Here is a 13,408-nt window from a genome sequence, read left to right on the forward strand (position 1 = left end):
AAAGTATGATAAAAAAAATATGTATGTGAGTGTATATGAGTGGTTGGGCCATTCTTCATCTGTTTCCTCACTGATGTGGGAAACAGCAGTTAAGTATAATGAATAAATAAATATTGATGAAATCAGAAATTGAAAACAGACAATACTTAGCCTGATGAAAAATGAAAAAAAATGAAATGAGAAATTTTCCCAAATACTTCCACTTGTGTTTGCCATTATGGTGCACATAGGGGTATTTGGGGTATTTGGTAAACAGAGAAGAGGTAGTAAAAGCTTTGCGGAAGATGAAAGCCGGCAAGGCAGCAGGTTTGGATGGTATTGCAGTGGAATTTATTAAAAAAGGGGGTGACTGTATTGTTGACTGGTTGGTAAGGTTATTTAATGTATGTATGATTTATGGTGAGGTGCCTGAGGATTGGCAAAATGCTTGCATAGTGCCATTGTACAAAGGCAAAGGGGATAAGAGTGGGTGCTCAAATTACAGAGGTATAAGTTTGATGAGTATTCCTGGTAAATTATATGGGTGGGTATTGATTGAAAGCGTGAAGGCATGTACAGAGCATCAGATTGGGGAAGAGCAGTGTGGTTTCAGAAGTGGTAGAGGATGTGTGGATCAGGTGTTTGCTTTGAAGAATGTATGTGAGAAATACTTAGAAAAGCAAATGGAGTTGTATGTAGCATTTATGGATCTGGAGAAGGCATATGATAGAGTTGATAGAGATGCTCTGTGGAAGGTATTAAGAATATATGTTGTGGGAGGCAAGTTGTTAGAAGCAGTGAAAAGTTTTTATCGAGGATGTAAGGCATGTGTATGTGTAGGAAGAGAGGAAAGTGATTGGTTCTCAGTGAATGTAGGTTTGCGGCATGGGTGTGTGATGTCTCCATGGTTGTTTAATTTGTTTATGGATGGAGTTGTTAGGGAGGTGAATGCAAGAGTTTTGGAAAGAGGGGCAAGTATGCAGTCTGTTGTGGATGAGAGAGCTTGGGAAGCGAGTCAGTTGTTGTTCGCTGATGATACAGTGCTGGTGGCTGATTCTTGTGAGAAACTGCTGAAGCTGGGACTGAGTTTGGTAAAGTGTGTGAAAGAAGAAAGTTATGAGTAAATGTGAATAAGAGCAAGTTTATTAGGTACAGTAGGGTTGAGGGTCAAGTCAATTGGGAGGTAAGTTTGAATGGAGAAAAACTGGAGGAAGTAAAGTGTTTTAGATATCTGGGAGTGGATCTGGCAGCGGATGGAACCATGGAAGTGGAAGTGAATCATTGGGTGGGGGAGGGGGCAAAAATTTTGGGAGCCTTGAAGAATGTTTGGAAGTCAAGAACATTATCTCAGAAAGCAAAAATGGGTATATTTGAAGGAATAGTGGTTCCAACAATGTTGTATGGCTGCGAGGCGTGGGTTATAGATAGAGTTGTGCGCAGGAGGGTGGATGTGCTGGAAATGAGATGTTTGAGGACAATATGTGGTGTGAGGTGGTTTGATCGAGTAAGCAATGTAAGGGTAAGAGAGGTGTGGAAATAAAAAGAGTGTGGTTGAGAGAGCAGAAGAGGGTGTTTTGAAATGGTTTGGTCACATGGAGAGAATGAGTGAGGAAAGATTGACCAAGAGGATATATGTGTCAGAGGTGGAGGGAATGAGGAGAAGTGGGAGACCAAATTGGAGGTGGAAAGATGGAGTGAAAAAGATTTTGAGTGATCGGGGCCTGAACATGCAGGAGGGTGAAAGGTGGGCAAGGAATAGAGTGAATTGGATCGATGTGGTAAAATGGAGTTGACGTGCTGTCAGTGGATTGAATCAGGGCATGTGAAGCGTCTGGGGTAAACCATGGAAAGTTCTGTGGGGCCTGGATGTGGAAAGGGAGCTGTGGTTTCGGGCATTATTACATGACAGCTAGAGACTGAGTATGAACGAATGGGGCCTTTGTTGTCTTTTCCTAGAGCTACCTCGCACACATGAAGGGGGAGGGGGTTGTTATTCCATGTGTGGCGATGGGAATAAATAAAGGCAGACAGTATGAATTATGTACATGTGTATATATGTATATGTCTGTTTGTATATATATGTGTGTACATTAAGATGTTCCTATGAGTCCACGGGGAAAATGAAACACGAAAAGTTCCCAAATGCACTTTCGTGTAATAATCACATCATCAGGGGAGACACAAGAGAGGAATATAACAGTCAGTTGATATACATCGAAGAGACGAAGCTAGGACGCCATTTGGTAAACATGTGATTGGACAATCACATGTTTACCAAATGGCGTCCTAGCTTCATCTCTTCGATGTACATCAACTGACTGTTATATTCCTCTCTTGTGTCTCCCCTGATGATGTGATTATTACACGAAAGTGCACTTGGGAACTTTTCGTGTTTCATTTTCCCCGTGGACTCATAGGAATATCTTGATCACGCGCAAAATTGTGATCCTTTCCAACATTAAGCTGTATAGGTATATATATTTGCGTGTGTGGACGTGTATGTACATACATGTGTATATGGGTGGGTTGGGCCATTCTTTCGTCTGTTTCCTTGCGCTTCCTCGCTAACGTGGGAGACAGCAACAAAGTAAAAATAAATAAAATAAATGGAATTGGTGAAGAGCTTGTGGCTTTGTGTGCTGAAAAATAACCAGTGATTAGGAATGATTAGTCTAAAAAGAGAGATGTTGACAAGTATACATATGTGAGTAGGAGAAATGTCAATGGGCATTATTAGATTATGTATTAATTGATAGGCATGTAAAAGAGAGACTTTTGGATGTAAATGTGCTGAGAGGGGCAGCAGGTGGGATGTCTGATCATTATCTTGTGGATATGAAGATATACCAGGAGCGATTGGGTGTAGATTGGCAAAAGGTGAGAGCAAATGAAGTGAGGGTAGTGGGCGAGGAATGGAACGTATTTTGGGAAGCAATGATGGCATGTACAAAATATGCATGTGGCATGAAAAAGGTGGGAGATGGGCAGATTAGAAAGGGTAGTGAGTGGTGGGAAGGAGTAAAGTTGCTGTGAAAGAGAGGCATTTGGATGATACAAGAGTGCAAATGATTGTGAGATGTATAAGAGAAAGTGGCAGGAGGTCAAGAGGAAGGTGCAGGGGTTGAAAAAGAGAGCAAATGAGAGTTGGGGTAAGAGAGTACAGGTTGAACCTCTTTAATCCAGCAACTTTGGGACCTGGCCATTACCAGAGAACTGAAATTGACCTCTGAGGGAACCTCTACATAAATGTATGACCAACCCCTATTCTTGCCAGCTCATTCCACTTGCATATTGCTGTCATCAAAGGTAGAACAAAGCTTAAAACAGGAAATAATACATTTATTAATGCTCCCATACAAGGTTTTTATCATTGCAGTATTTTGGGCAAGGGTTTTTTGTGGCATACGATGCCAATACGGGGCAGAACTGTCTTTACTACCAGATATTTTTTGGTTGGTTGATGTAGCTTACGTTGATGGCCTTAATGTCCCCTGTGGCAGTTGACAGGCCTAAAACCCAAACAACCAACCACCCAGCCAGCCAGCCAAGCAGCCAACTTGTACACTCTCTGTTGCTCTGTACATATTCCTATTGGTTGTTTAAAAGAGAATTGGAGTTTTTATCGATTCTTTTAATACGACCTTACACTACAAGCTTCTGTGTCAGCACTATGCTTTTCACCGCACACACTGTACTGAAATCCATGCCTCCACTTAAACTTGTGTAACCATCCTTGCAAACAATCAGTCATAGTCCAGCTTTATTTCTCTATGAAAAACTTTGGCCTGCTTCATAAGCATCTCCCCAGAAATGCTTACACTTTCATTACATGGGAGCATAAATCACTTTATAAGTGCACTGTCTAATTCTCTACTTCTCACACCTTTCAAACTTTTCCAAAACTTTAAGCTTTTCTAGCTTTCATTTTCAGCAAAAAACTGAATATATAAAATTAACATGACTTAATTAGCTCAGCTGCACTGTAAGTAGATTTAGGCACCTTAGGGCTGCTAACAGCACCACCCAGGTGGCAGATCCACAAACTAATGGCAGCAGATTCAAAATGTGCCAGACCATGGGAGATGCTGGACCATAGAGTGCTGGATTACAGAGGGTCAACTTGTATCATCAAACTTCGGGGAAAATAAAAAGATGTTATGGAAGGAAGTAAATATTGTGCATAAGACAAGAGAACAAATGGGAACATCAGTGAAAGGGACAAAGGGGGAAATGATAGCAGGTAACGATAAAGTGAGGAGGAGATGGAGTGGATATTTTATAGGACTGGTGAATGTGTTTGATGATAGAGTGGCAGATGTAGGGTGTTTTAGTCAGGGTTGTGTGTGATGTGAGAAAGTCAGGAAGAGTGGTTTGCTGAAGAGAGAAAAGGTGGTAAAAGCTATGCAGAAGATGAAATCTGGCAAGGGGGCAGGATTGGGTGGCATTGCAGGTGAATTTATTAAGAATATTAAGAAAGGGGGTGACTGTGTTGTTCATTGATTGATAAGGATATTCTGTGTATGCATGGATCACGGTAAGGTGCCTGAGGATTGGCAGAATGCATGTATAATGCCATTGTATAAAGGTAAAGGGGATAAAGGTGAGTGTTCAAACTACAGAGGCATACTTTTGTTGAGTATTCCTGGAAAATTATATGGGAGGGTATTGATTGAGAAGGTGAAGGCATGTACAGAGCATCAGATTGGGGAAGAGCAGTGTGGTTTCAGATGTGTGGATCAGGTGTTTACTTCAAAGAATATGTGTGAGAAATACTTGGAAAAACATGGATCTGTATGTGGCGTTTATGGATCTGGAGACGGCATATGGTGGGGTTAATAGAGATGCTTTGTGGAAGGCCTTAAGAATCTATGGTGTGGAAAGTATGGTGCTAGAAGCAGTGAGAAGTTATTATCAAGGATATAAGGTATGTGTACAAGTAGGAAGAGAGGAGAGTGATTGGTTCCCAGTGAAAGTCGGTTTGTGGCGGGGGTATGTGATGTCTCCCTGGTTGTTCAATTTGTTAATGGGTGGTGTGGTTAAGGAGGTAAATGCAAGAGTTTGGAGAGAGGGGCAAGTATGCAGTCTGTTGGTGGTGAGAGGGCCTGGGAAGTGAGTCAGTTGTTGTTCACCGATGATATAGCGCTGGTGGCTGATTTAAGTGAAAAACTGCAGTGGTTGGTGCCTGAGTTTGGAAAAGTGTGTGAAAGGAGAAAGTTGAGAGTAAATGTGAATAAGAGCAAGGTTTTTAGGTTCAGCAGGGTTGAGTGACAAAATATTTGGGATGTTAGTTTGAATGGAGAAGAATTGAAGGAAGTAAGGTGTTTTAGATATCTGGGAGTGGATTTTGCAGCAAATGGAACCATGGAAGTGGAAGTGAGTCACAAGGTGGGGACGGGATGAAGGTTCTTGGAGTGCTGAAGAATGTGAGGAGAGAACGTTATCTGGCAGGACAAAAATGGGTATTTTAAAAAATATTCCCAACAATATTGTATGTTTGCAAGGTATGGGCCATAGATGGGGTTGTGCAGAGGAGGGGGGATGTGTTGGAAGTGAAATGTTTGAGGACAGTATGTGGTGTGATGTGGTTTGATCGAGTAAATAATGAAAAGGTAAGAGAGATAGGTGATTGCGAGAGCAGAAGAGGATGAGCTAAGATGGTTTGGACATATGGAGAATGAGTGAGGGAAGGTTGAGTGGGTATATCTGTCAGAAGTAGAGGGAACAAGGAGGTGCAGGAGACCAAAGTGGAGGTGGAAGGATGGAGTGAAGATTTTGAGCTTGGGGGCCTGAACATGCAGAAGAGTGAAAGGTGTGCATGGAACTGAGTGAATTGGAACAGTATGGTATACTGGGGTCAACATGCTATCAATGGACTGAACCAGGGCATGTGAAATGTCTGGGGTGAACCATAAAATGGTCTGTGAGGCCTAAATGTGGATGGAGAGTTGTGGTTTTGGTGCATCATATAACAGCTAGTGAATGAGTGTGAGCAGGTGTGGTCTTTCTTTGTCTGTTTTCTGGCAACAACTGAAATAATGTCCTAAGAAATTACATATACTACTTAAAACTTTGTGAATGAGTGTAAGATGGCCTCATGTTCATTCTAAACAAATGTAAACATGCAGAGTATCATCTTGTTTTTGAATGTAAGAAATCTGAGATAAATGTTGCCATTGTTTCAAAACATAAATCCCACCTCATCAGGAAGGAATACAAGATTTTAGCTCATAATCTGTATGGAACTGGTAAATAATCTTATTATATGGATTGCATAAGGAATTCTTTTGTACACTTGTATTTCCATTTTAGAATAAGGAACACAACATACACAAACTCCTGCGTACAGGCTCACAGTTCAGCACACACAACTGAAAATCATTCACATAATCAGATTCTTTAATTAGCTTTTCTTAAGAGTTAAAGATGTTATTAAAATTTCACATTTAAAAAATTATTTTTTACAAATGTGGGATGTTTTGAGTGAATTAATTTGTTGTAAAAGACTGGCAACGGTGAATCTCAGTTGGTGAAATTTGGAAAGAGGTACTTGAAAAGTGTGAGAAGATCTATCACTCATCTCCAGTCTCAGCAGGACCACGGGCTCCAGCACACGCGACACCCAGCTGAGAAGAGAATCATAAAATTACAAGCCATTGGTAAAACACAATCATAAAATTAATAATTTGTATACATATTACTTATAAAAGAAGGTGGTCCACTTAAAAAGAAAATCAAAACATTTCATGCCAAATGAATATATAATTTCCCAGGAATACTCAACAAACTTATACCTCTGTAATTTGAACACTCACCTTTATCCCCTTTGCCTTTGTACAATGGCACTATGCATGCATTCCGCCGATCCTCAGGCTCCTCACCATGAGTCATACATACACTGAATATCCTTACCAACCAGTCAACAACACAGTCACCCCCTTTTTTTAATTCCACTGCAATACCATCCAAACCCGCTGCTTTGCCAGCTTTCATCTTTCGCAATGCTTTCACTACCTCTATTCTGTTTTACCAAATCGTTCTCCCTGACCCTCTCACTTTGCACACCACCTCAACCAAAACACCCTATATCTGCCACTCTTATCATCAAACCTTCAAAATGCTCACTCCATCTCCCTCTCACTTCACCACTACTTGTTATTACCTCCCCATTTGCCCCTTTCACCCATGTTCCCATTTGTTCTTTTGTCTCACGCACTGTATTTACCCCCTTCCAAAACATCTTTTTATCCTCCCTAAAGTTTAACGATACACTCTCACCCCAACTCTCATTTGCCCTCTTTTTCACCTCTTGCACCTTTCTCTTGACCTCTTGCTTCTTTCTTTTATACATTTCCCAGTCATTTGCACTATTTCCGTGGAAAAATTGTCCAAATGCCTCTCTTTTTCACTAACAATCTTACTACTTCATCCCACCCCTAACTACCCTTTCTAATCTGCCCACCTCCCATGTTTCTCATGCCACAGGCATCTTTTGTGCAAGCCATCACTGCTTCCCTAAACGCATCCCATTCCTCCCCCACTCCCTTTACGTCATTTGCTCTCAATCTCTCCCGGTACTTCCTGACACAAGTTTCTTTTCCAAGCTCACTTACTCTCGCCGCTCTCTTCACCCCAACATTCTCTCTTCTTTTCTGAAAACCTCTATATATCTTCATCTTCGCCTCCACAAGATAATGATCAGACATCCCTCCAGTTACCCCTCTCAGCAAGTTACCATCAAAAAGTCTCTCTTTCATGAACCTATCAATTAACACGTAATCCAATAACGCTCTCTGGCCATCTCTCCTACTTACATATGTATATTTATGTATATCTCTCTTTTTAAACCAGGTATTCCCAATCACTAGTCCTTTTTCAGCACACAAATCTACAAGCTCTTCACCATTTCCATTTACAACAGCAAACACCCCATGTTCACCAATTATACCCTCAACTGCCACATTACTCACCTTTGCATTCAAATCACCCATCAATACAACCCGGTTTCATGCATCCAAGCAGCTAACACTCACTCAGCTGCTCCCTAAACACTTGCCTTTCATGATCTTTCTTCTCATGACCAGGTGCATAGGCACCAATAATCACCCATCTCTCTCCATCCACTTTCAGTTTTACCCATATCAATCTAGAGTTTACTTTCTTACGCTCTATCACATACTCCTTCCTTTGCCCTTGTCCTCTCACCAACCCATGACTTTACTCCCAAGACATTCCCATACCACTCTTCCCCTTTACCCTTGAGCTTCATTTCACACAGAGCCAAAGCATCCAGGTTCCTTTCCTGAAACATACTACCTATCTCTCCTTTTTTTCTCATCTTGGTGACATCCACACACATTTAGACACCCCAATCTGAGCCTTCAAGGAGGATGAGCACTCCCCGCGTGACTCTTTCTTCTGTTTCCCCTTTTACAAAGTTAAAATACAAGGAGGGGAGGGTTTCTAGCCCCCCGCTCTCGTCCCCTTTAGTCGCCTTCTACGACACGTGAGGAATGCGTGGGAAGTATTCTTTCTCCACTATCCCCAGGGTTCTTAACGCTACCTCGCTATCGCAGGAAATGGCGAATAGTATGAAAAAAAAATATATATATATATATATATATATATATATATATATATATATTCCCTGGGGATAGGGGAGAAAGAATACTTCCCACGTAGTCCCTGCGTGTCGTAGAAGGCGACTAAAAGGGAAGGGAGCGGGGGGCTGGAAATCCTCCCCTCTCGTTTTTTTTTTTTTTTTTTTTTTTTTTTTTTTCCCAAAAGAAGGAACAGAGAAGAGGGCCAGGTGAGGATATTCCCTCAAAGGCCCAGTCCTCTGTTCTTAACGCTACCTCGCTATCGCGGGAAATGGCGAATAGTATGAAAAAAAAAAAAAAAAAAAAAAATATATATATATATATATATATATATATATATATCTTTCTTTTTCTTTCAAACTATTCTCCATTTCCCGCATTAGCGAGGTAGCGTTAAGAACAGAGGACTGGGCCTTTGAGGGAATATTCTCACGTGGCCCCCTTCTCTGTTCCATCTTTTGGAGAATTAAAAAAAAAATGAGAGGGGAGGATTTCCAGTCCCCCGCTCCCTTCCCTTTTAGTTGCCTTCTATGACACACAGGGAATACGTGGGAAGCATTCTTTCTCCCCTATCCCCAGGGACAATATATATATATATATATATATATATATATATATATATATATATATATATATATATATATATATTTATTTATTTATTTTGCTTTGTCGCTGTCTCCCGCGTTTGTGAGGTAGCGCAAGGAAACAGACGAAAGAAATGGCACAACCCACCCCCATACACAATGTACACACACACACGCCCACACACGCAAATATACATACCTATACATCTCAATGTACACATATATATACACACACAGACACATACATATATACCCGTGCACACAATTCACACTGCCTGCCCCTATTCATTCCCATCGCCACCTCGCCACACATGGAATACCATCCCCCTCCCCCCTCATGTGTGCGAGGTAGCACTAGGAAAAGACAACAAAGGCCCCATTCGTTCACATTCAGTCTCCAGCTGTCATGCAATAATGCCAGAAACCACAGCTCCCTTTCCACATCCAGGCCCCACACAACTTTCCATGGTTTACCCCAGACGCTTCACATGCCCTGATTCAATCCACTGACAGCACGTCAACCCCGGTATACCACATCGATCCAGGGACAATATATATATATATATATATTTTTTTTTTTTTTTTTTTTATACTTTGTCGCTGTCTCCCGCGTTTGCGAGGTAGCGCAAGGAAACAGACGAAAGAAATGGCCCAACCCCCCCCCCATACACATGTACATACACACGTCCACACACGCAAATATACATACCTACACAGCTTTCCATGGTTTACCCCAGACGCTTCACATGCCTTGCTTCAATCTACTGACAGCACGTCAACCCCTGTATACCACATGACTCCAATTCACTCTATTTCTTGCCCTCCTTTCACCCTCCTGCATGTTCAGGCCCCGATCACACAAAATCTTTTTCACTCCATCTTTCCACCTCCAATTTGGTCTCCCTCTTCTCCTCGTTCCCTCCACCTCCGACACATATATCCTCTTGGTCAATCTCTCCTCACTCATTCTCTCCATGTGCCCAAACCATTTCAAAACACCCTCTTCTGCTCTCTCGACCACGCTCTTTTTATTTCCACACATCTCTCTTACCCTTACGTTACTTACTCGATCAAACCACCTCACACCACACATTGTCCTCAAACATCTCATTTCCAGCACATCCATCCTCCTGCGCACATCTCTATCCATAGCCCACGCCTCGCAACCATACAGCATTGTTGGAACCACTATTCCCTCAAACATACCCATTTTTGCTTTCCGAGATAATGTTCTCGACTTCCACACATTTTTCAAGGCTCCCAAAATTTTCGCCCCCTCCCCCACCCTATGATCCACTTCCGCTTCCATGGTTCCATCCGCTGACAGATCCACTCCCAGATATCTAAAACACTTCACTTCCTCCAGTTTTTCTCCATTCAAACTCACCTCCCAATTGACTTGACCCTCACCCCTACTGTACCTAATAACCTTGCTCTTATTCACATTTACTCTCAACTTTCTTCTTCCACACACTTTACCAAACTCAGTCACCAGCTTCTGCAGTTTCTCACATGAATCAGCCACCAGCGCTGTATCATCAGCGAACAACAATTGACTCACTTCCCAAGCTCTCTCATCCCCAACAGACTTCATACTTGCCCCTCTTTCCAGGACTCTTGCATTTACCTCCCTTACAACCCCATCCATAAACAAATTAAACAACCATGGAGACATCACACACCCCTGCCGCAAACCTACATTCACTGAGAACCAATCACTTTCCTCTCTTCCTACACGTACACATGCCTTACATCCTCGATAAAAACTTTTCACTGCTTCTAACAACTTGCCTCCCACACCATATATTCTTAATACCTTCCACAGAGCATCTCTATCAACTCTATCATATGCCTTCTCCAGATCCATAAATGCTACATACAAATCCATTTGCTTTTCTAAGTATTTCTCACATACATTCTTCAAAGCAAACACCTGATCCACACATCCTCTACCACTTCTGAAACCGCACTGCTCTTCCCCAATCTGATGCTCTGTACATGCCTTCACCCTCTCAATCAATACCCTCCCATATAATTTACCAGGAATACTCAACAAACTTATACCTCTGTAATTTGAGCACTCACTCTTTTCCCCTTTGCCTTTGTACAATGGCACTATGCACGCATTCCGCCAATCCTCAGGCACCTCACCATGAGTCATACATACATTAAATAACCTTACCAACCAGTCAACAATACAGTCACCCCCTTTCTTAATAAATTCCACTGCAATACCATCCAAACCTGCTGCCTTGCCGGCTTTCATCTTCCGCAAAGCTTTTACTACCTCTTCTCTGTTTACCAAATCATTTTCCCTAACCCTCTCACTTTGCACACCACCTCGACCAAAACACCCTATATCTGCCACTCTGTCATCAGACACATTCAACAAACCTTCAAAATACTCATTCCATCTCCTTCTCACATCACCGCTACTTGTTATCACCTCCCCATTTACGCCCTTCACTGAAGTTCCCATTTGCTCCCTTGTCTTACGCACCCTATATATATATATATATATATATATATATATATATATATATATATATATATATATATATATATTATCCCTGGGGATAGGGGAGAAAGAATACTTCCCACGTATTCCCTGCGTGTCATAGAAGGCGACTAAAAGGGGAGGGAGCGGGGGGGGCTGGAAATCCTCCCCTCTCGTTTTTTTTTTTTTTTTTTTTTTTTTTTTAATTTTCCAAAAGGAACAGAGAATTGGGCCAGGTGAGGGTATTCCCTCAAGGCCCAGTTCTCTGTTCTTAACACTACCTCGCTAATGCGGGAAATGGCGAATAGTTTGGAAAAAATATATATATATATATATATATATATATATATATATATATATATATAAAAAAAAAAAAAAAATATATATATATATATATATATATATATATATATTTTTTTTTTTATACTTTGTCGGTCTCCCGCGTTTGCGAGGTAGCGCAAGGAAACAGACGAAAGAAATGGCCCAACCCCCCCCATACACATGTATATACATACATCCACACACGCAAATATACATACCTACACAGCTTTCCATGGTTTACCCCAGACGCTTCACATGCCTTGATTCAATCCACTGACAGCACGTCAACCCCGGTATACCACATCGCTCCAATTCACTCTATTCCTTGCCCTCCTTTCACCCTCCTGCATGTTCAGGCCCCGATCACACAAAATCTTTTTCACTCCATCTTTCCACCTCCAATTTGGTCTCCCTCTTCTCCTCGTTCCCTCCACCTCCGACACATATATCCTCTTGGTCAATCTTTCCTCACTCATTCTCTCCATGTGCCCAAACCACTTCAAAACACCCTCTTCTGCTCTCTCAACCACGCTCTTTTTATTTCCACACATCTCTCTTACCCTTACGTTACTCACTCGATCAAACCACCTTACACCACACATTGTCCTCAAACATCTCATTTCCAGCACATCCATCCTCCTGCGCACAACTCTATCCATAGCCCACGCCTCGCAACCATACAACATTGTTGGAACCACTATTCCTTCAAACATACCCATTTTTGCTTTCCGAGATAATGTTCTCGACTTCCACACATTCTTCAAGGCCCCCAGAATTTTCGCCCCCTCCCCCACCCTATGATCCACTTCCGCTTCCATGGTTCCATCCGCTGCCAGATCCACTCCCAGATATCTAAAACACTTCACTTCCTCAAGTTTTTCTCCATTCAAACTCACCTCCCAATTGACTTGACCCTCAACCCTACTGTACCTAATAACCTTGCTCTTATTCACATTTACTCTTAACTTTCTTCTTCCACACACTTTACCAAACTCAGTCACCAGCTTCTGCAGTTTCTCACATGAATCAGCCACCAGCGCTGTATCATCAGCGAACAACAACTGACTCACTTCCCAAGCTCTCTCATCCCCAACAGACTTCATACTTGCCCCTCTTTCCAAAACTCTTGCATTTACCTCCCTAACAACCCCATCCATAAACAAATTAAACAACCATGGAGACATCACACACTCCTGCCGCAAGCCTACATTCACTGAGAACCAATCACTTTCCTCTCTTCCTACACGTACACATGCCTTACATCCTCGATAAAAACTTTTCACTGCTTCTAACAACTTTCCTCCCACACCATATATTCTTAATACCTTCCACAGAGCATCTCTATCAACTCTATCATATGCCTTCTCCAGATCCATAAATGCTACATACAAATCCATTTGCTTTTCTAAGTATTTCTCACATACATTCTT

At 41.8% G+C, this 13,408-nt stretch overlaps 2 protein-coding genes across 2 annotated transcripts in view; one reads left to right on the forward strand and one right to left on the reverse strand.

Annotated features, from left to right (window-relative positions):
- Echs1 (Enoyl-CoA hydratase, short chain 1) overlaps positions 1–13,408 on the forward strand; it is an 80,325-nt gene that overhangs the window by 65,983 nt on the left and 934 nt on the right. The window lies entirely within an intron of this gene.
- The window catches only part of LSm-4 (Like Sm protein 4), a 62,276-nt gene continuing 52,170 nt past the window's right edge, over positions 3,303–13,408 (reverse strand). The window contains exon 6 of the mRNA XM_071672675.1: positions 3,303–6,602. Coding sequence (XP_071528776.1) covers positions 6,431–6,602 — 172 coding nt within the window. The 3' untranslated portion in view covers positions 3,303–6,430. The remainder of the gene's footprint in view (positions 6,603–13,408) is intronic.

Source organism: Panulirus ornatus, chromosome 17 (genome assembly GCF_036320965.1).
Source record: "Panulirus ornatus isolate Po-2019 chromosome 17, ASM3632096v1, whole genome shotgun sequence".
NCBI lineage: Eukaryota > Metazoa > Arthropoda > Malacostraca > Decapoda > Palinuridae > Panulirus > Panulirus ornatus.